Source organism: Macaca thibetana, chromosome 7 (assembly GCF_024542745.1).
Source record: "Macaca thibetana thibetana isolate TM-01 chromosome 7, ASM2454274v1, whole genome shotgun sequence".
In the NCBI taxonomy this organism is placed as follows: domain Eukaryota; kingdom Metazoa; phylum Chordata; class Mammalia; order Primates; family Cercopithecidae; genus Macaca; species Macaca thibetana.
Genome location: NC_065584.1, coordinates 86,915,827 through 86,939,529, shown reverse-complemented (window position 1 = coordinate 86,939,529; position 23,703 = coordinate 86,915,827). Strand labels below are relative to the sequence as shown.

The window sequence follows — 23,703 nt, the reverse complement described above, 5'->3', positions numbered from 1 at the left end:
AGGTTGCAGTGATCCGAGATTGCATCATTGCACTCCAGCCTGGGTGACAAGAGTGAGACTTCATCTCAAAAAAAAAAAAAATGTAGGTATGTAGTAGGTGTATATATTTATGAGGTACATGAGATATTTTGATACAGGCATCCAATGTCTAATAATCACATCAGGGTAAATGGGGTATCCATCCCTTCAAACATTTATTCTTTATGTTACAAACAAGCCAATTTTAGTCTTTCAGTTATTTTAAAATGTACAATAAAATTATTATTGACTATAGTCACCCTATATTTGTGCTATCAAAACTAGATTTTATTCATTCTTTTTTTTTTTTTTTTTTTTTTTTTTGAGGCCGAGTCTTGCTCTGTCATCCAAACTGGAGTATAGTGGCATGATCTCGGCTCAATACAACTTCTGCCTCCTGGGTTCAAGTGATTCTCCTACCTCAGTCTCCCAAGTAGCTGGGATTACAGGCATGCGCCACCACACCCAGCTAATTTTTGTATTTTTAGTAGGAACGAGGTTTCACCATGTTGGCCAGGCTGGTCTCCATCCCCCGACCTCAGGTGATCTGCCGCCACAACCTTCCAAAGTGCTAGGATTACAGGTGTGAACCACTGCGCCAGCCTATTCATTCTATTTTTTTTAACCCATTAACCATTAACTTCCCCCTCACCCACCCTCCAATGCCAGGCACTTTGAACGAAAGAAAATTAAAGGGTGTTAGAATCAGCATCAGAACCAAGGACTTTCTTAACTTGTCCTGTTTTGCCCCCAAGTGCAGGATGACACTCTTCCTCTCTGAAGTTACCGTATCTGAAGCTCCTCCAGAAAGAACCCAGTGGTCTTTGATCACCTCCCTGAGATTTTCTTAACCGGAGAAGATTAAACTCATGGCAGAAAGTAAGACTGAGGGATGTCACCACACCTAGGCAGACTTTGTCAGAAGCTGTTGTCTATTCTTTGATCATATTCCAAAGAGTTTCCAAAGAGTATAATTTACAAACTATGGTCTCTTCTTTGGGCTCATTCAACTCTCCTAAAAATAATTTCCTACTTCTCAAAATTGCCTACATTCCCCCATCTCTCTCTCTCCTGTGAAGAAGGGTATATAAGATTCTGAACCTCACTGGGTTACTGGGTAGTCACTCTCTCGTCATTCCCCCATGAATACAATAAACTTGCCTTTTCCTCCAGTTAATCTACCGTTGGTTTATTTCAGCAAACTCAAACCTTAAAGGGAAAGGGAAATTCCCCTTTGCCCCTACACATGCAAATTAGTTATTTCAATTAAAAACTGCTAGATATAAAATTGGCATATAGTTTATTTATTTTTATATTTCAGAGCAGGGGAGGGAAAAATGACTTCCTTCCACCCTTTTAGGTTTTTTGTGGCTGGGCTACAAGTTAAATTGACATAAGACAGATTAACATGAGAAAAACTGTATTAAATTATGTGTATGTGTGTATACATAGGAGTCCCACAAAAATATAAGACTCAAAGAAGGGCCAGATGAATAAAGCTTACAAAGCATCTTAAGCTACAGAAAGAAACAGAGGCTTGGGGCTTCTGGAGGGTGGTGGTGCAAGTTATGGGAGTGTGAGAGGAGGAAATATATAGTAAATACATGGTAAATAAAGGTTGCTTTGTTATGCAGGTAAGAGTCTCTCAGGTGATAGAAATTGTCTTGGAGCAGCTCTCTTCCCAATCAAAAACATCTTTACCAATGAAAATTTCTTTTATAGATCTAAATTTCTTTTACAAAGGGCAGCATTTCAGAGCTAACTCCTGTGCGGGCAGTTTCTCTAAATAAATAGTTAATAATCAATATGCTAGAGAGGAATATTTTAGAGTGGTGTGTTCTGAGCCCTAACCCCAGCAACAGACAGAAACTGAAATGTTAAAGTGATACAATTTGCAATACTACTTTTTTTTTTTCCTTTTTTGAGACCGAGTCTTGCTCTGTCACCCAGGCTGGGGTGTGCAGTGGCCGGATCTCAGCTCATTGCAAGCTCCGCCTCCCGGGTTCATGCCATTCTCATGCCTCAGCCTCCCGATTAGCCGGGATTACAGGTGCCCACCACCACGCCCGGCTAATTTTTGTATTATTAGTAGAGACAGGGTTTCAGTATGTTGGCCAGGCTGGTCTCAAACTCTTGACCTCAAGTGAACACCTACCTCGGCCTCTCAAAGTGCTGAGATTATAGTCGTGAGCCACCGCGCCCAGCCACAAAAAGATGTTTTTTAATACACAGTTCTATCATTAATTTTTTTACTGTGCTTGACAGATGACTCTATCATTACTCTTCCTCAGCTGGAAAGTGAGGGGTTGGTATAAATGTCTTTAGGAGTTCCTTCCAGCTCAGACCATTTAGAAATCCAATACTCTGGAGCAAAGGTATGGGTGTATACGTGTGTGTGTGTGTGTGTGTGTGTGTAGGAAAAAATGTAAAGGAAATTTGGTTGACATTTGTGCATTGTTTGTCTACGTAAATCTGATTTTCCTAAATCACTATGAATTTAGGCAGAAAAAAGGCATAACTATCTGAAATAAAATTATTATATACAGATTACATCATTATTTTTAAACTATGCAAAAAAAAACATGCTTGTAATCTATTTTATTGTAGAGAAGATGTGAGGTCCTGTCATTTAGAACTGTCATTTAATGGAGCGAGAAAACATTAGCGCAGATACTATAGGATGATCTCAAGCCCCTGAGATCTAGATTAGAGGACTGGTTAATAGCCTGGGAGATAACTCTCAGTCAACAAACAATAATGTAGTCGTTCCTCTTCTTGGCTATCTCCCTTCCCTTCACCTACCTCTAGACTAATAGGTGATCAAGGGGCTCAAAACTCACTACAGCCAAGAGGAAGCTTTGTTTGGCAGGTGCTATCTAGCCCAGAAAATTTCAGCATCACTGAACATTTACCTACAATGTAATTTTTCACTAAGCATTGGAAAAAAGAAGGAACCCAACACCACATGGGGGTAGCCATTTCATTCAAGCCATTTTTATTAAGGCTCACAATAGGACTGTCTTGTAGGTAACCCTTGTTTCTACTATTTTAGAGACACCATGGACTTTCACCTGTGCTCAGGATGCAGGGTGTCTCACCATCAGACTTACTAGGTTTGTGTATCTGTGATATAAGAAACAAAGAATATTAACATTTCTCTGGTAGAAAAGAGGAGAAAAGTGCCTTGTTTGAGGTCCCATGTTGGTGAATAGCAGAGTTTGGAGTGAAACTCTAATCTATTTTTTTAAGTCCATTACTTTAGATGGACCACCAAGCTTGTTCCTTTTAAGGGAAGGATGTGAGCCAAATAGGAGATGCAAAGAGATAGAGTAAGAAATGATGCTCCATGAAAGAAAAATATCTGGTTTCAAAGGAAGAGCATGTCTTGACAGGGTAAGAGGCCAAGAATCCCTTTGAAGAAAAGGTACCATTTACTAAAAAATATCAGTGGTCGTGACTAGTGTTGAGAAATAAAGGAATTATCACAAATTGAGAAATTTAGGCAAGTAGGCTGTTGAATTAGGCAAGCCCAACTCTTGATTTCAGGGTTTCCCAGACATCAGGCATCCCTGGACCATGCCCCCATTCCACTTGTACTATTAACTAATATTATTGGTTTCATTCACTCTTGCATTTTTACAAAATGGTCCTAAGCAATAATATACATAACATTATGGACTAATGTGTTAATTATTCACTGCCATTAAAAGAAATGCATAACAATGAACAATTTTTACTATCTATGTGTATTTCTAACATCACTCACTTCACTTTCTACCTGTTGTACATGTTTCATAATTTTGTGTGCTGTTTCATCTAGAGCTGTAAATTAAACAATTCTACCTTGGAAAATATTTTCACAGAAGAATAAAGGATCCAAGGACAGTAGAAAAAAAATGAAGCACAAGGTCAATGATTTGGTCAAATTCGTCAAATTCTGTACAAAACAGAGACTAAATCATGCAGAAAGTATACTTTTATCATGAAAAGGTGCTCTAATTATCTGCTAAGACAGTTCCTCAAATTTACCACCAAACTGATGGAAAATATAATTTTTATGATGATCCTTTTTCCTTTGTTCTGACTTCACAAGTAAATGCAAGATATTAAAAGGTGATTTCCTCTATCTCAGTTTGGGTAAGGGTCCCTGAGAAGCAGAGGTCCTATCAAAATGACTTGCTGTCCACCTAAGAAGCACTTGGTCAAAAACAGACAAAACCCTGATTTCTAGTTCTAATGCCTTCACTTTGGGGAGTAAGGAAAAGAAACAAGCATACTGTCTTATTGCAAACACCACAGAGGGGATAATGCAGTAACAGACACTACATTAACACCTTGAGGCTTAAGACTGATCGTCCTTATGAAGATTTCTTTTTCCTTTTGCAATGTTTTATGCTACGTTTCGTTATTTCGTGCACACACACACAAATTACATTAAATTTCCCCTACAAACCAATGTATGTGTTGTTGCATATTACAGATTATGAAACAGAGGCATAGAGATGATGAGTAACTGTCCAACCGTCCAATTCCTTTTTTTTTTTTTTCTCTCTTTATGAGAAGGAAGTCTCGCTCTGTATCCCAGGCTGGAGGGCAGTGACGTGATATCGGCTCACTGCAGCCTCTGACTCACGGGTTCAAGCAATCCTCCTACCTCAGCCTCCTGAATAGCTGGGGTTACAGGTGCACATCACCATGCCTGGCTAATTTTTGTGTTTTTGGTAGAGATGGTTTTCGCCATGTCGGCAGGCTGGTCTCAAACTCCTCACCTCAAGTGATCCCTTCGCCTCTGCCTTCCAAAGTACTGGGATTACAGGTGTGAGTCACCCCGCCTGGCCGTGGACAACTCTTACAGTAAGAGTCTCAAATGGAAAAAGTCAGAGCTGGCCGGGCGCGGGGGCTCACGCCTGTAATCCCAGCACTTTGGGAGGCCGAGGCGGGCAGATTACGAGGTCAGGAGATAGAGACCATCCTGGCTAACACGGTGAAACTCCATTCCTACTAAAAATACAAAAAATTAGCCGGGCGTGATGGCGGGCGCCTGTAGTCTCAGCTACTCCGGAGGCTGAGGCAGGAGAATGGCGTGAACCCGGGAGGCGGAGCTTGCAGTGAGCCGAGATCGCGCCACTGCACTCCAGCCTGGGTGACAAAGCGAGACTCCGTCTCAAAAAAAAAAAAAGACAAGAAAAGACAAGAAAAAGAAAAAGTCAGAGCTGGTATCTGGACAAGACTATACACAATCTACACCTGACATCACTGTGACACAAAATTTATATAACAACTTCATTTACAGAGACACTAACCTATATAATAATCAATTTCCTGTGAGCGCTGAAATTTCAGCAAATGCATCTATGCGCTCAAAATGCAATGGGGATAAAGAGAGGTTGCTTAATGGGTAAAAATATAAGAAATGATATAAAAAATAAGACCTGGTGTTTGATAGATCAGGAGGATGACTATACTTAGTGATAATCTACTGTACACTTCAAAATAGCTAGAAGAGAATCATTTGAATGTTTCTAACGTAAAGAAGCAGCAAATATTTAAGGTAATGGTTATCCCAATTTCCCTGATGTGATCTTTACATATTATATGAATGTATTAAATTATCACATGTACCCTGAAAATACGTACCCCTAATCTGTATCAATAAACAGAAATAAGGCCAGGCGCAGTGGCTTATGCCTGTAATCCTAATACTTTGGGAGGTCGAGGCATGCAAATCACCTGAGGACATGAGTTCAAGACCAGCCTGGCCAACATGGTGAAACCCTGTCTCTACAAAAATACAAAAATTAGCTGGGTGTGGTGGTGCACACCTGTAACCCCAGATACTCAAGAGGCTGAGGAAGGAGAACACTTTGAACCCAAGAGGCAGAGTTAGAAGTGAGCCAAGGGCGCCACTGCATTCCAGACTGGGCAATAGAGTGACACTTCATCTCAAAAAAAAAAAAAAGGAAAAAAAGAAATATTTTTAAAATATGCAATGCGACATGAATGCAGTTTTTCTGGTTCTTAGGAAACACACTTTCTTTCATCCCTCCTAAGACACACCTCTCCATAATTCCATCAGAGCTCTATTTCCATTGCTTCCCTTTCCAGATAGGGAAAGAACTTGTTATAGTTGAGGAAAAAGAAGAAAGACTTAGTTCTTCCCTCTTTCATGCCAGAAACTGCATCAAAGGTGTCAGATCTACTTATTCAATGGCTTTCAGAGGAGATATGCAGGAGGCCCCACGCAAGAAGGCAGGTCTAGGGGCACCTCTCTGCGGTTCCAGAGACCAGGAAGAGCTCAGTACACCAAATATCTTTAGAACTTAGGTAAGTAAAACATTATTCCATTTGGTGCAATTTAATTAACCTGCACCATATTATTATGACAATCTTGTATTACTTTTAATGGCAAAAATCGCAATTACTTTTGCACCAACATAGCAAATAGTGTGCATTGTCTTTCCCATAGATAGCCACTGCTGCGTTAGGGAAATCTGTGTGCAGGAAGGTATTGATGGTTTGGTACCTCCTGTCAGCAAGTTAAGAGCAAATATTGCAAGGGTACCCTGGGGCTGAAGAAATTGCAAGCATTGAACATTACATTTTTGCACATAAATGCTATGTAAAAAAAGACATTGATCAATCCAGTGTACTCAACAGTGGTTTTTACCACAAATGCAGAAGTCTTTGCCTGGGACGATATTTTACAATGTTCATTGGTTTCCAAAAAATGAGTTAATACTGGGGCATAATTCTGACTATTCCTCTCAGGGGAAGTGTGGATCAGGTCTGAAAATGTGTCATTAAATTAGGCTGCAAGACAAGTTATGCCAATAAAATAAAGAGCCCGGGTGAAGTGCCTTGTGTCTGTTAAAGACAAAATCATGCTGAAGTTACAGAGAATTTTGTTTCGATTACAGAGAACATAACAGAGAATTTTCTTTAATGTTGGCTTATACTTTATTCCTGCTTCATGTAAAACAGTCTTCTCTCAAAGGTCATAAATATCAAAGTAGATCATGTGTACTAGTTTTGCAGGCAAATGAAGGTAGCTGGAAATGTACACAGGAAATCTACACAAGGGACAATCAGAAAAACCTCATGAGCATGTTCTGAATACAATTTTAGTGGCTGGGAGTGGTGGCTCACACCTGTAATCCCAGCACTTTGGAAAGCCGAGGTGGGCAGATTACCTGAGGTCAAGAGTTTGAGAGCAGCCTGGCCAACATGGCGAAACCCTGTGTCTACCAAAAATACAAAAATTAGGCGGGCACTGTGTCGAGTGCCTGTAATCCCAGCTACTCAGGAGGCTGAGTCAGAAGAATCACCTGAACTCGGGAGGCGGAGGCGGAGGTTGCAGTGAGATCGCGCCACTGCAATCCAGCCTGGGTGACCAGAGCAAAACTCCATCTCAAAGAAAAACAAACAAACAAACAAACAAAAACTCCACAATTGTAAAAGACGAATATGGTTGCAAATTAGGCAGGTTATGGTCTGAGTTATTTCTTAAGACACTTCAATAAGTCTGATGCATAAGCACAGATGTCTCCAGGAGCCAGGCAGCTGTCATCACTGAACAGATAGGATAAAAGTCTGGAGGGAAAGATGGAGTCAGAGAACAGCCCTGAGCTCGGGCGCTTTCCACAGATGCAGCTGTTACTCAGCTCTAATTGATACAACACCAACGGTGCACCAACCAACATCATGTGATTTTTAAAGGTAAGACAGTAATGAAAACTTTTAGTGAACTATTCCAATGTCAAACGTTATCTTCCAAACCAAACATTATAAAAGCACTGTGTATGCTGAAAAGAAACACTGTTTAGCCAAGTACATGCCCTGGGGCTGCGATCTCTGTCTTTTGCCTCATACTATAGACACTTGAGTGCAAATCTCTCTACCCAGTGTGACTGTCAGCATCACAGAGGGGATACTCTACGTATCATTCACCTTTACATTCTCATCACCTACAAAAATGATCACCACACAATATACATGAAAAAACAAACTCGCCTCATGATAAAGCTGCTAATGACTGTCGGCCAGAGCAGGACTTCAAAGCAGAGCACTATTAGCTGCACATTGAGTCCTCGCCAGGTCCCCTTTGTGTCCACATTTACCTAGGGACTCCAGTGATAAAATTACTGCATTTCTAAATGACAGGAAAATTGGATGGTAGCAAAAATTATGCAGATTAACTCTTGGAAGGTATATGGTATTATTTAAGGGTCTACTTTCCATTTTCTAATCTCAAAGCAAGACCAGAGATTTAACATCTGTTAGTACCCAGGTCTTACCCCTGCAATTCAGTTCCCACCTCTGTACAATCTCCACACATCATCCCCTGTGCCCAGAATGCTCATCTCTTCCCTAAAGCCCCTGAAAACCCCCTGCTTAGCCTTTAGGACCCTGCTGAAATGAAACTTTTTTTGGAAGTCTTCCTCGTTTCTCAAGCCAAGTGATTTCCTTCACCATCAGCGTCCCCATGAAACCATGTTCACACAAGTGCAATTACCTCTATCACATTGTAGTTCAATTATATGTCTACAATTACTTTCCTGTGTTTCTCTGAGGACTAAAAATAAGTGGATGCTTTGTGTATCAAATCGTGCACTTGACTTCTATACTTTCAGGAATACAGTGCTCTATCTTTAATGTTCATTTTGTAAATACAGAAACATTTTCTTGTTCATATCACAAAATGAAACTTATCAGGAAGACAAATGACAACCCCAGAACACACTGTTTTTTAGAAAAGTACCATAGGCTGAAAAGAACACAGGAAAACCCAGTGCTAGGTTGGAATCTTTCATGACACCAAACGTTCATGCCCGAATGCACGTTGTCTGCCAGATTTTACAACTTTCCTCAGTGTGTTTTTAGGTCGTGTAACTTTACACAAAGTGGTAGCAATAATGAGGGCAAGACTTAAGAGAAGTGGATCCAATGCAAGAGGAGAAAAGAAAAAACTCCCTCAAATATGTGGAGCAGATTGTTTTAATTATCTACAGAATCTTGTACCCCAAGAAATTAATAGCTCATGTTTCCAGCAAAGCGTGGTGGATGAGATGGAGAGCATTTGTGTGAGAGAGAACCAAGGATATTACTAAAAATGAAAGGGAAGCTAAGTTCCTCCTGGGCAAACAGCCCTTTGTGGCTCTATTTCTTCTAACTACAATGCCTGCCTTCATGTCATTTAGTCATTTAGGGGCCTGCCAGAGGACAGTTACAAAATCTGTGGTCATTCTGCAGGCAGCGTATAGTTTTCATCCAGAGTCCAAATCCAACTAGCAAAACTCTGTCTTACACAGGATGACTTGGAATTAGAGTCCTTAGAGCAGAAAGAGCAACAAGGCTGTCCTTGGATATCCGTTGCTCAGTCAACTCATCAAATAAAAAGGCTGATTGCACAAGTGGACCATGTGTCAATCTGTGGGTTTCTGCATGACCAAGAGTGAGACCCTCCCTCCTGGCTCTGCTGGCCCAACCCACCAGGAGATGCTTTATTTAAACAGTTCCAAGTAAGGGAGACCAGCTGCCAAGGGAGACCCCTGAACCCCAGAACAACCAGCTGGATCAGTTCTCACAGGAGCTGCAGCTCAGAGACTGGGTAAGTCAACAATCCCCAGAGCTGGGAAAGGAGGGACAGTGACGGGGCAGCACCTCAGGGAGAGGTGAGCTGAAGTTAGTGCTTAAGAGATGTGGCACACTCTGGGGACCGGAAGAAAAAGGAAATGGGACCCCAGAGTGGCAGCAGAAGGGCCTGTGGGTTGACACACTACAGAGTGTGTCATAGCCGAGACCAGATCAGGGAGTAGTTACTTCTCTTCTTTTCTTACAGGAAACATGGTTCCAAAATTGTTCACTTCCCAAATTTGTCTGCTTCTTCTGTTGGGGCTTATGGGTGTGGAGGGCTCACTCCATGCCAGACCCCCAGAGTTTACAAGGGCTCAGTGGTTTGCCATCCAGCACATCAATATGAACCCCCCTTCATGCAACATTGCAATGCGGGTAATTAACCAGTATCAACGGTGTTGCGAAAAGCAAAATACTTTTCTTCGTACAACTTTTGCAAATGTAGTTAATGTTTGTCATAACCCAAGTATACCCTGCGTTCATAACAGAACTCTCCAAAATTGTCATCGTAGTAGCGTCCGGGTGCCTTTACTCCAGTGTGAACACATAAATAGAGGTGCACAGAATGTTTCAACCTGCGAGTATGCAGACAGACAAGGACAGAGTTTCTATGTAGTTGCATGTGAAAACAGAGATCCACGGGATCCTCCACAGTATCCAGTGGTTCCAGTACTCCTGGATAGAATCATCTAAGCTCCTGTATCAGCACTCCTCATCATCACTCATCTGCCAAGCTCCTCAATCATAGCCAAGATCCCATCCCTCTATGTACCCTGGGTATCAGCATCTGTCCTCTTCAGTCTCCATACCCCTTCAGGTTTCCTGAACTGAAGTGCCTTGTGAACCTCCAACAAGCTGCTGTGCAAATTCATCCAAAAATATCTGTGTGTCTTCGTCGGCCGCTCTGCTGTCATTTAGCGAAACTCTGCTCTAGTGATATGGGTTTTTCACGAATCTCTCACACTTAATATCTGACCAAATTCCTTAATTCCCCCATCGTCCTCCATGTGATACCTGATTCCAGGCCTGCCTTAAAAAAAACCCAGTTGAGTCAACTTAGCATTGGTCTCCCTAGCCTTGGTATCTCCTCTAAGCAATTGTCCATCCACTGGCCCCTCCCCTAACACCAACCTGTAACTTGTGTACAGATCTCCATTTGTTTTAGCTGTATTCCAGAATTGAGACCAATTTGATACTGAGGTCCCATTTGATGCTTTATGGTCCAACTATGGTTTTTTTGACATGATTTCTATACCAAGAAAAAAAGAGCTGCAGTGAATAAGCTGAAAATGCACATGTTTCATTATGATTTATGAATGATAAATTTTGATAGAATTGAATGTTATGATAGAAAACAAAAAAAAGTAGAAAGAGTCAAGAATGCTATAAATATAGTGAAACCAAGATAAAAACAAGTTTAGTCTCAGAGATACTTCTTTTAAATGAGCACATCAAATCTCCAGCTATCAGCAATTGTACTGCAGGTGGAACCAGGGTTTAAGTCAAATGTGCAATGAGATAAATTGTTCAGACAGCAATAGGGACAGATTGTAATACTGCCTGGAGGAGAGGTGGCCATCATTCCCAAAACTTCCATGTCCTGGAGATGGGGAGCCGCTGGTCACGTGAGAAGGGGAAGGGGAATGAGGAGGACGGGGAAGTGGGAGCACTCATGAAACTGAGTTGCCTCCTGCCCATTCTGCCCTCCATAGTGGTCCCCAGTGGTGAGTCAAAGGGTTCATTCAACACCTGTCAGGTAGGGCACAGCCTCGAGAATTAGGGATTTGTAGACCCAGAGAGAGAAGAAATGGATAATGAGAGCCCTTGCCCTGGCCTCCATTACAAGGCTTCATTCACTCAGGAATCCATGAGAAACAGGAAGGGGAAGCCCTTTCTTGCAAGCTGTGGACAGGTGCAGCACTCAAGTGATTGTGCCGGGGACAGAGTGGGTCCTTTTGAAAGGCCTGACTCACAATACAACAGAATCAGATCTGCACCTTGGTCCTTCAGTCTGAGATTTCTGACTTCTATATTTCTGCTCCTCTTCCAGACTCTCAGAAATAGCAATTTCCATTCCTCAGATGACTCCATGTCAGTAACAGTGACTCTCGTTGGCACCAGACAGCAGCTGTATTGAAGTCTCTCCTCGGGAGAAGCCATTGAGATCTTGCTTCTCCAAGGTGGGGCTGTGAACTTAAAAGTTTGCACAGGGACACTGGGTTTGGGAAATCTCAGTGCTCAACAGAATCCACTGCCTCTAGGTAAAATAGAGCATGTCAGGAAGTGAGTGCAGTCTTCCCAACCCTCAAAGTAGCCGAAGGAGAAGGTGGCACACCAAAAGCTGGAGCCACGCCTCCTGTGAAGAAAGATGGAGTGGACCTTCTTTGTTTCAGGTACCAGATCACAAGTGTCTTCTCAGTCAGGGATGCCTCATATCTAAAACCACAGGACACAGGGATCAGTCCCCACATGCCCCCACGCCCTCTCCACCTTGTGACTTCATCCCCTCTCCTGTCATCCATTCCTTCGCTCATTCATTCATCCAGCAGACATCTACTCCAGGCACAGTTTGAGGGAGTGTTGATGCAACACAGACCAAGACAGGTCACTGCTCTTTTGGGGCCACATTATACAAGGATAAAAATAAACATACAAAATTGTTCTAAGCATGCAAAATTTTGCTAAGTGTCAGGAGGAAAAATACACAGCATCGTACACAGAAAATTACACAGCACAGCACGATATAGAGGTTCTGTATGTGCCACAGACATCACAGGGCAGAGTGTCACCAGGAAAGACCCATCTCAGAGAATGAAATCGGAACAGGAGGAAAAGCAGCCAGTCATACAGACACCACGTAGAGAATCATCCCAGCAAGGGGAAAGACAGTTCAAAAGTCCTGACAAATATCAAGGCTGTAAGTAGACTTTTGGTTCTGTGTTTACAAGAAGTTGATTAAAACATCTGAAAGAGAATGGCTACAATTACTTGCATCTTTTTATACATTTATTACTTAATGTAATAAAACATTTTTAGTTTTAAAAAATAGTCCTGAATGGATAGAGTTTCGGCGTGTTAGAAGCACAAAAGGTGTTTGGTCAGGACAAGATCGTCATAGCCATGAGTATTAATGATAGGAGTTAATGAGGTTCAGACCCTTCATGCCTGTGAAGATGGAAGAATAAAGTACGTTCCTCATGGGGAACAAATCAAGCATGTCATATACAAGAAAAATATTGCCTAAAGATCAGTCCAGCTGCTGTGCAGAACTCAACTATTTGGGAGACAAGAGTGGAAGCAAGGCCCCAGTGAAGGACCACAGGTTGAGGGAGAGGGAAACAAGAGTCTTCCAATCTCAGTGAATCGCACCATCATCCTCTCATGGTACAGCCCCATGCTATTCCCCTCCTGTTGCCATGGCCTCTCTCCAGCCCCTCCGTGCCTTTTACATCATCTTCCTGCCGTCCCCATGCTGAGGACTGGGCTGAGGTCAGAGGCAGCTCCCCTCTCCCAAGGAGTGAGACAGTTCAAACAAGAGCAAGGAGCATTCTGTGCTTGACCGTCAGGAAACCCTGGCTGGACTCACTACCCCTTCTGCAGTAGACATCCAAGATTTTCTCATTGCCCTGAGTCCAAGACCAGCACCACAGAGACTACCATTAGAGAAGTTAAGTGGTCACATCAGCCTGTTCCAAAGACGTGACCCTAAGAATCCACTTCTCTTCCTTGAACCTCCCATGTCTGATTTTATAAAATTCTCTTAATATCAAATCTCCAGAAAGTCTTGCAGGAGTAAATGCAGTTAATTGTTCTATAAGCAGGCAGGGAGGGTCTCCGGGGATTGTAAGAATTTAACCAACTTGAGCAATCAGCCTGTTATACAAGCTTGCTGGTGGGAACCAGCTCCTGGCATAACCCAGCAACTTACAGACAAACCGGCATGAACTTTCCTCATTACCATGCTATAAGTCTCCACTCAGTCAGGAGCCTCATTACCATAACATGTGAACTATGTGCTGGCAGAATCACTCACTGTGTCTGGGCAACTGGGACTCCTCCTCTATATGTGATGATACACCCTCTCTCTGCCCTCTCCATCACCCCATAGAATGTTCTTGTCACTTTCCCTCAGGAAGACGCTGCTTTGGAGAATCCTCCCAGTGACCTTCTTACTTGAACCAAGTCACAAAACTTTTATTTATCAAAACGTACGTTCTCATAGAGAGTCTTTGTTACTCGCCAGGGAAACAAACCCTAGTTTTTTCAGCTACCAGCTTAACACATTCTGTAAAGTCCAGCACAGAAGGAAGGTTAATTCACAATGCTATTGTTTTCACTTTGTTTTACTTTTTAACAATGGGACCATATCAGGGCAGATGTCTTTAGGTGGGGGTTGAATGGAAGGTCAAGGAAACAAATCATCAACCTTGGAAAGACACTCCTGCAGAGATTATGACTACACTTGGGATTCATGAATATGAGACCCCACCAGCAGAGTAGCCTGCAATGTTCAAGGATATCAGAGTAGATCAAGCAATTGTAATGAAAAAACAACAGGCTTTGTCTTTCAAGATATCCGTGAATTGACTTTCCAAAAGGGAAAGAGGGCCCCATTTTCAGGGCAGAAGACAGAAGAGGAGAGAGGTTTAGGCTAAACATTGTAATCAGTTTTGCCTGATAATGACTTTTTGTTTCTGTCTTGGTTCATATTTATTTATTTGTTTATTTATCTATTTATTTATTTATTTTCCCAGGCTGGAGTGCAGTGGTGTAATTTCAGCTCACTGCAGACTCCATCTTCCAGGTTAAAGTGATTCTCCTGCCTCCGCCTCCCAAGTAGCTGGGATTACAGGCATGCATTGCCAAGCCCAGCTAATATTTGTATTATTAGTAGAGACGGGGTTTCACCATGTTGGCCAGGCTGGTCTCAAACTCCTGACCTCAGGTGATCCGCCCTACTCAGCCTCCGAAATTGACAGGATTACAGACTTGAGCCATCGCACCCAGCCTCTTAGTTCATTTTTAGAGATGAGGTCTCCCTATGCGGCCCAGGGGACTTGAGGTTGTGGGCTCAAGCAATGTTTTTGCCTTAAACATCCCAGTAGTTGGGTCTATAAATACACACCACTGAGCCCAGCTGATACTCACATTTTATGAGCTGTGTTTCCACTCTGATTACTTAAGGAAGTGAGGCAATTAGTAGGGATAGGAGCATAGAAATTCTGTCCACATTCCTATTTCCTATTACCTATGAAAAATAGCCTTGTTTCTGAACTAGAACTTGATTTTGGTTAATAAATGTTTTTCTATATTAATATGCATGTAGAATTATGACAGACTTGTCACTTTTGTCTCACGTCTGATCTACAATGATTTCAAAAGAAGATCAATTGACTACTTCAACATTTTCATTGTTTGAAAGATAACATGGATGTAAAACTGGGTGATGTGAGAGAATTTAGCATATAGGGCCAGCCAGGTTACCCAAATGAATATCTGGGAAACTGAGTACGTTACATGCTTATCACACATCCCCACTGATTTAGAAAATATGACTCTATTAGTCAGGATCGTCAAGAGAAACATAGCAGATGTATGTAGAAAGAGACAGACAGAAATATAGATACAGAAGGATTTATCATGAGAAATTGGCTCAGCCAGTTATGCAGTCGGTGAAGTCCCACAGTCTGCTTTCTGCAAGCTGGCAGACCCAGAAAAGCCCGTGGTATAATTCGGTTCAAGTCCTAATGCCTGAAAAACATGGGAGCTGATGACATAGATGTCAACCCAAGTGTGGGAACGATGACACAAGATGTCCTAACTTTGGAAGTGAGGCAAGAAAAATGGTGAATTCCTCCTTTCTCCACTTTTCATTCTAATCTGGCCCTCAACAGATTGGATGAGCCCCATCCACACTGGCAATGCAACCTACTTTACTTAATCAACCAATTCAACTGCTAGTCTTATGGAAACACCCTCACAGACACACCCAAAAATAATGTTAATCTGGGCACCCACAGGTACAGGCAACTTGAAATATAAAATTCACCATCATGATGACCTATGGTTTCCCAGGTGCACCAGGAGATGTTACCAAAATGGCACCATCAACCAGAACCCACATACATTCACCAGGTCAGCGCACTTCTCAATTCACCAGAGATGGATTTTCTTCTGTGACATCACGTTCACCTGGAGTGGGGCCAAGAAACAGGCCACAGTCAATCATCAGAAAGAAAGGATTCTTTATATGCTGTTTTACAAATGAGAGAAAAATTTGCCAAAATCCTTTGGTAATAAGCAGTTATCTCAAAGGCAAAGAGACTCAAAATGAAAATGAAAAAAAGTCAGTTACCCGTCTCACTGTCTATGTTTTTCCTCCATATATACAAATAGGTATTAAGTTCACCCTTTCTGGTATTAAGGACTAGAGTCTAACCCAATAACTCTGAATCTGAGTGCACAGATGTTACCAGATTTTTCATTACAGAAAATGACAGAGACGTTCTTCCACTACAGTTGATATTTTATTTTGACAACTTTTACTTCCCCAGGATTCCTTGGTTAAGTGACACACACATGCAACTGGAAGGATTTACTCTTTTCACCCACAGCTCCCACACTTCACAGATGTGCAGGAGCCTCAGTACAGCAGTTCCTAGGAACACGGATAGTACATGCGTGACTTGTTAACCACAATGCAATAACAAATGTATGGGGTTCGGTGTTGGTCTTTCATTCGGAATATACCATTCAGAATTGTTTAAAATAGTAAAATTAGAAACAAATAATATATCCTGCTGAACAGGTTAAATTGGATTATGTATCTTTACAATGAATTTTATGCAGCATTTTTTAAATCCAAAAAAGTACCGTTAATCTCTTGCTACTGGCATGGAATATTACCAAAATATATTGTTAATGAGAAAGAAGAATGGTGTAGGCCACTGGAATAATCTACCCAGGCTCCTATAACAAAATACCACAAATGAGTCGCTGAAACAACAGAAATTTCTTTCTCCCAGTCGAGGAAACATCAGCTCTTCTCCTCCATACTCACACTCACACTTCTGACCACCAAAGGTGGGAGGGTGCTTTCTTCCAGCAACCGATTCCAGCTGGGTATCCTACAATTCAATTTGATTGTGACACTAACTGGAATGAATGCAGACCCCACAGGCTAAAGGCTCCATCCCACAAGACTAGCAGTCTCAAGTAGCAGATCATTATCTGTGCTTTTGACCGATACGCTACAGTTTGGAGGATCCCATGACTTCCTCCTCAGTTTGATCATTTGCTAGAATGGCTCACAGAGCCCAGGGAAACACTTTACTTAGGTTTACACATCTATCATAAAGGCTATACTAAAGGTACAGAGAGGGAGATAATGGGGCAAGGCTTGGAAGGGTCCTAAGTGCAGGATCTTCTGTCCCTGTGGAGTTGGGGTGTGCCACCCTCTCAGCACACGGATGTGTTCTTGTGTACTGTGTCGATCTGTTCTCACGCTGCTATAAAGAACTAGCTGGGGCTGGGCATGGTGGCTCATGCTTGTAATCCCAGTACCATGGGACAAAACCCTGATTTCTAGTTCTAATGCCTTCACTTTGGGGAGTAAGGAAAAGAAACAAGCATACTGTCTTATTGCAAACACCACAGAGGGCATAGTGCAGTAACAGATACTACACTAACACCCTGAGGCTTAAGACTGATCGTCCTTACGAAGATTTCTTTTTCCTTTGCAATGTTTTATGCTACATGTTTCATTATTTTGTGCACACACACACAACTTGCCACATTAAATTTCCCCTACAAACCAATGTATGTGTTGTTGTATTTTACAGATTATGAAACAGAGGCATAGAGATGATGAGTAACCGTCCAATTCTTTTTTTTTTCTTTTCCTTTCTTTTCTTTTTGAGAAGGAAGTCTCGCTCTGTATCCCAGGCTGGAGGGCAGTGGCGTGATATCGGCTCACTGCAGCCTCTGACTCACGGGTTCAAGCAATCCTCCTACCTCAGCCTCCTGAATAGCTGGGATTACAGGTGCACATCACCATGCCTGGCTAATTTTTGTGTTTTTGGTAGAGATGGGTTTTCGCCATGTCGGCAGGCTGGTCTCAAACTCCTCACCTCAAGTGATCCCTTCGCCTCTGCCTTCCAAAGTACTGGGATTACAGGTGTGAGTCACTCCGCCTGGCCGTGGACAACTCTTACAGTAAGAGTCTCAACTGGAAAAAGTCAGAGCTGGCCGGGCGCGGGGGCTCACGCCTGTAATCCCAGCACTTTGGGAGGCCGAGGCGGGCAGATTACCAGGTCAGGAGATAAAAACCATCCTGGCTAACACAGTGAAACCCCGTCCCTACTAAAAATATAGAAAATTAGCCGGGCGCGGTGGCGGGCGCCTGTAGTCCCAGCTACTCCGGAGGCTGAGGCAGGAGAACGGCGTGAACCCGGGAGGCGGAGCTTGAAGTGAGCCAAGATGGCGCCACTGCACTCCAGCCTGGGCCACAGAGCGAGACTCTGTCTCAAAAAAAAAAAAAAAGAAAAGAAAAAGAAAAAGTCAGAGCTAGTATCTGGACAAGACTATACACAATCTACACCTGACATCACTGTGACACAAGACTTATATAACAACTTCATTTACGGAGACACTAACCTATATAATAATTAATTTCCTCTGAGCTCTGAAATCTCAGCAAATGCATCTATGCGCTCAAAATGCAATGGGGATAAAGAGAGGTTGCTTAATGGGTACAAATATAAGAAATGATATAAAAAATAAGACCTGGTGTTTGATAGGTCAGGAGGATGACTATAGTTAGTGATAATCCACTGTACACTTCAAAATAGCTAGAAGAGAATCATTTGAATGTTTCTAATGTAAAGAAGCAGCAAATATTTAAGGTAATGGTTATCCCAATTTCCCTGATGTGATCTTTACATATTATATGAATGTATTAAATTATCACATGTACCCTGAAAATACGTACCCCTAATCTGTATCAATAAACAGAAATAAGGCCAGGCGCAGTGGCTTATGCCTGTAATCCTAGTACTTTGGGAGGCCGAGGCGTGCAAATCACCTGAGGACATGAGTTCAAGACCAGCCTGGCCAACATGGTGAAACCCTGTCTCTACAAAAATACAAAAATTAGCTGGGTGTGGTGGTGCACACCTGTAACCGCAGATACTCGGGAGGCTGAGGAAGGAGAACCCTTTGAACCCAAGAGGTGGAGTTAGAAGTGAGCCAAGGTCGCCCCACTGAATTCCAGCCTGGGCAATAGAGTGACACTTCATCTCAAAAAAAAAAAGAAAAAAAAGAAATATTTTTAAAATATGCAATGCGACATGAATGCAGTTTTTCTGGTTCTTAGGAAACACACTTTCTTTCATCCCTCCTAAGACACACCTCTCCATAATTCCATCAGAGCTCTATTTCCATTGCTTCCCTTTCCAGATAGGGAAAGAACTTGTTATAGTTGAGGAAAAAGAAGAAAGACTTAGTTCTTCCCTCTTTCATGCCAGAAACTGCATCAAAGGTGTCAGATCTACTTATTCAATGGCTTTCAGAGGAGATATGCAGGAGGCCCCACGCAAGAAGGCAGGTCTAGGGGCACCTCTCTGCGGTTCCAGAGACCAGGAAGAGCTCAGTACACCAAATATCTTTAGAACTTAGGTAAGTAAAACATTATTCCATTTGGTGCAATTTAATTAACCTGCACCATATTATTATGACAATCTTGTATTACTTTTAATGGCAAAAATCGCAATTACTTTTGCACCAACGTAGCAAATAGTGTGCATTGTCTTTCCCATAGATAGCCACTGCTGCATTAGGAAAATCTGTGTGCAGGAAGGTATTGATGGTTTGGTACCTCCTGTCAGCAAGTTAAGAGCAAATATTGCAAGGGTACCCTGGGGCTGAAGAAATTGCAAGCATTGAACACTACATTTTTGCACATAAATGCTATGTAAAAAAAGACTTTGATCAATCCAGTGTACTCAACAGTGGTTTTTACCACAAATGCAGAAGTCTTTGCCTGGGACGATATTTTACAATGTTCATTGGTTTCCAAAAAATGAGTTAATACTGGGGCATAATTCTGACTATTCCTCTCAGGGGAAGTGTGGATCAGGTCTGAAAATGTGTCATTAAATTAGGCTGCAAGACAAGTTATGCCAATAAAATAAAGAGCCCGGGTGAAGTGCCTTGTGTCTGTTAAAGACAAAATCATGCTGAAGTTACAGAGAATTTTGTTTCGATTACAGAGAACATAACAGAGAATTTTCTTTAATGTTGGCTTATACTTTACTCCTGCTTTATATAAAACAGTGTTCTCTCAAAGTCATAAATATCAAAGTAGATCATGTGTACTAGTTCTGCAAGCAAATGAAGGTAGTTGGAAATGTACACAGGAAATCTACACAAGGGACAATCAGAAAAACCTCATGAGCATGTTCTGAATACAATTTTAGTGTCTGGGAGTGGTGGCTCACACCTGTAATCCCAGCATTTTGGAAGGCTAAGGTGAACGGATTTCCTGAGGTCAAGAGTTTGAGACCAACCTAGCCAACATGGTGAAACCACATCTCTACTAAAAATACAAAAATTAGGCAGGCGTTGTATTGAGAGCCTGTAATCCCAGCTACTCAGGAGGATGAGGCAAGAGAATAACTTGAACTCAGGAGGTGGAGGTTGCAGGCAGATCACGCCACTGCAATCCAGCCTGGGTGACCAGAGCAAGACTCCGTCTCAAAAAAAAAAAAAAAAAAAACCCTCCACAATTGTAAAGGATGAATATGGTTGCAAATTGGGCTGGTTATGGTCTGAGCTATTTCTTAAGACACTTCAATAAGTCTGATGCATCATAAGCACAGATGTCTCCAGGAGCCAAGCAGGTGTCATCACTGAACAGATAGGATAAAAGTCTGGAAGGAGAGATGGAGTCAGAGAACGGCCCTGAGCTAAGGCGCTTTCCACAGACGCAGCTCTTACTCAGCTCTAATTGATACAGCACTAACGGTGCACCAACCAACATCATGTGAGTTTTAAATATAAGACAGTGATGAAAACCTTTAGTGAACTATTCCAATGTCCAGCTTTATCTTCCAAACCAAACATTATAAAAGCACTGTGTATGCTGAAAAGAAACACTGTTTAGCCAAGTACATGCCCTGGGGCTGCGGTCTCTGTCTTTTCCCTCATACTATAGACACTTGAGTGCAAGTCTCTCTACCCAGTGTGACTGTCAGCATCACAGAGGGGATACTCTATGTATCATTCACCTTTACATTCTCATCACCTACAAAAATGATCACCACACAATATACATGAAAAAAAAAATCCTCACTTCATGATAAAGCTGCTAATGAATGTCGGCCAGAGCAGGACTTCAAGGCAGAGCACTATTAGCTGCACATTGAGTCCTCACCAGGTCCCCTTTGTGTCCACATTTACCTAGGGAGTCCAGTGATAAAATTACTGCATTTCTAAATGACAGGAAAATTGGAGGGTAGAAAAATTATGCAGATTAACTCCTGGAAGGTATATGGTATCATTTAAGGGTCTACTTTCCATTTTCTAGTCTCAAAGCTAGACCAGAGATTTAACATCTGTTAGTACCCAGGTCTTACCCCTGCAATTCACTTCCCACCTCTGTACAATTTCCCCACATCACCCCCTGTGCCCAAAATGCTCATCTCTTCCCTAAAGCCCCTGAAAACCCCTGCTTATCCTTTAGGACTCTGCTGAAATGAAACTTTTTTGGAAGTCTTCCTTGTTTCTCAAGCCAAGTGATTTCCTTCACCATCAGTGTCCCCATGAAACCATGTTCACACAAGTGCAATTACCTCTATCACATTGTAGTTCAATTTATATCTACAATTACTTTCCTGTGTTTCTCTGAGGGCCAAGAATAAGTGGATGCTTTGTGCATCAAATTGTACAGTTGACTTCTATACTTTCAGGAATACAGTGCTCTGTCTTTAATGTTCATTTTGTAAATACAGAAACATTTTCTTGTTCATATCACAAAATGAAACTTATCAGGAAGATGAATGACAACCCAAAACACACTGTTTTTTAGAAAATACCATAGGCTGAAAAGAACACAGGAATACCCAGTGCTAGGTTGGAATCTTTCATGACACCAAACGTTCGTGCCCGAATGCACATTGTCTGCCAGATTTTACAACTTTCCTCAATGTGTTTTTAGGTTGTGTAACTTTACACAAAGTGGAAGCAATAATGAGGGCAAGACTTAAGAGAAAGTGGATTCAATGCAAGAGGAGAAAAGAAAAAACTCCCTCAAATATGTGGAGCAGATTGTTTTAATTATCTACAGAATCTTGTACCCCAAGAAAGTAGTAGCTCAAGTTTCCAGCAAAGCGTGGTGGATGAGATGGAGAGCATTTGTGTGAGAGAGAACCAAGGATATTACTAACAATGAAAGGGAAGCTAAGTTCCTCCTGGGCAAACAGCCCTCTGTGGCTCTATTTGTTCTAACTATGATGCCTGCCTTCATGTCATTTAGTCATTTAGGGGCCTGCCAGAGGACAGTTACAAAATCTGTGGTCATTCTGCAGGCAGCATATAGTTTTCATCCAGAGTCCAGATCCAACCAGCAAAACTCTGTCTTACACAGGATGACTTAGAATTAAAGTCCTTAGAGCAGAAAGAGCAGCAGGGCTGTCCTTGGGTATCCGTTGCTCAGCCAAGTCATCAGATAAAAAGGCTGATTGCACAAGTGGACCATGTGTCAATCTGTGGGTTTCTGCATGACCAAGAGTGAGACCCTCCCTCCTGGCTCTGCTGGCCCAACTCACCAGGAGATGCTTTATTTAAACAGTTCCAAGTAAGGGAGACCAGCTGACCCTGAACCCCAGAACAACCAACTGGATCAGTTCTCACAGGAGCCACAGTGCAGAGACTGGGTAAGTCAACAATCCCCAGAGCTGGGAAAGGAGGGACAGTGACCGGGCAGCACCTCAGGGAGAGGTAAGCTGAAGTTAGTGCTTAGGAGATGTGGCACACTCTGGGGACAGGAAGAAAAGGAAATGGGACCCCAGAATGGCAGCAGAGGGGCCTGTGGGTTGAGACACTACAGAGTGTGTCATAGACCGGATCAGAGAGTAGTTACTTCTCTTCTTTTCTTACAGGAAACATGGTTCCAAAATTGTTCACTTCCCAAATTTGTCTGCTTCTTCTGTTGGGGCTTATGGGTGTGGAGGGCTCACTCCATGCCAGACCCCCACAGTTTACGAAGGCTCAGTGGTTTGCCATCCAGCACATCAATGTGAACCCCCCTCGATGCACCATTGCAATGCGGGTAATAAATAATTATCAACGGCGTTGCAAAAACCAAAATACTTTTCTTCGTACAACTTTTGCAAATACAGTTAATGTTTGTCGTAACCAAAGTATACGCTGCCCTCGTAACAGAACTCTCCACAATTGTCATCGTAGTAGCTACCGGGTGCCTTTACTCCACTGTGACCTCATAAATCCAGGTGCACAGAATATTTCAACCTGCAGGTATGCAGACAGACCAGGACGGAGGTTCTATGTAGTTGCATGTGAAAGCAGAGATCCACGGGATTCTCCACGGTATCCAGTGGTTCCAGTTCACCTGGATACCATCATCTAAGCTCCTGTATCAGCACTCCTCATCATCACTCATCTGCCAGGCTCCTCAATCATAGCCAAGATCCCATCCCTCCATGTACCCTGGGTATCAGCATCTGTCCTCTTCAGTCTCCATACCCCTTCAGGTTTCCTGAACTGAAGTGCCTTGTGAACCCCACAATAAACTGCTTTGCAAATTCATCTGGAAAGGTCTGTGTGTCTTCGTCGGCCGCTCTACTGTCGTTTAGTGACAGTCTGCTCTAGCGATATGGGTTCATCATGAATCTCTCACCCTCAATATCTGACCAAATTCCTTAATTCCCCCATCATCCTCCATGTGATACCTGATTCCAGGCCTGCCTTAAAAAAAATCCAATTGAGCCAACTAAGCATTGGTCTCCCTCGCCTTGATATCTCCTCTCCTCTAAG

General features: G+C 42.4%; 3 protein-coding genes across 6 annotated transcripts in view; 2 read left to right on the top strand and 1 right to left on the bottom strand.

Moving 5' to 3' along the window:
- The window catches only part of RNASE1 (ribonuclease A family member 1, pancreatic), a 223,082-nt gene that overhangs the window by 72,377 nt on the left and 127,002 nt on the right, over positions 1–23,703 (bottom strand). The gene's annotated exons all lie outside the window — the stretch shown is intronic.
- Positions 9,530–10,530, top strand: LOC126958328 (eosinophil cationic protein-like). Its single transcript, XM_050796615.1, has 2 exons — positions 9,530–9,625; positions 9,857–10,530. The coding sequence occupies exon 2, from the start codon at positions 9,862–9,864 to the stop codon at positions 10,342–10,344; it is 483 nt and encodes a 160-aa protein (XP_050652572.1). The 5' UTR covers positions 9,530–9,625; positions 9,857–9,861; the 3' UTR covers positions 10,345–10,530.
- On the top strand, positions 9,530–23,475 carry LOC126958327 (eosinophil cationic protein). 2 transcript variants are annotated; one of them, XM_050796614.1, is made up of 2 exons: positions 9,530–9,625; positions 22,809–23,475. In XM_050796614.1, exon 2 carries the CDS (start codon positions 22,814–22,816, stop codon positions 23,294–23,296), a length of 483 nt encoding a protein of 160 aa, XP_050652571.1. In that variant the 5' UTR covers positions 9,530–9,625; positions 22,809–22,813; the 3' UTR covers positions 23,297–23,475. The 2 variants fall into 2 exon arrangements, with proteins under 2 accessions (XP_050652571.1, XP_050652570.1); XM_050796613.1 differs by lacking the exon at positions 9,530–9,625 and adding an exon at positions 22,466–22,583.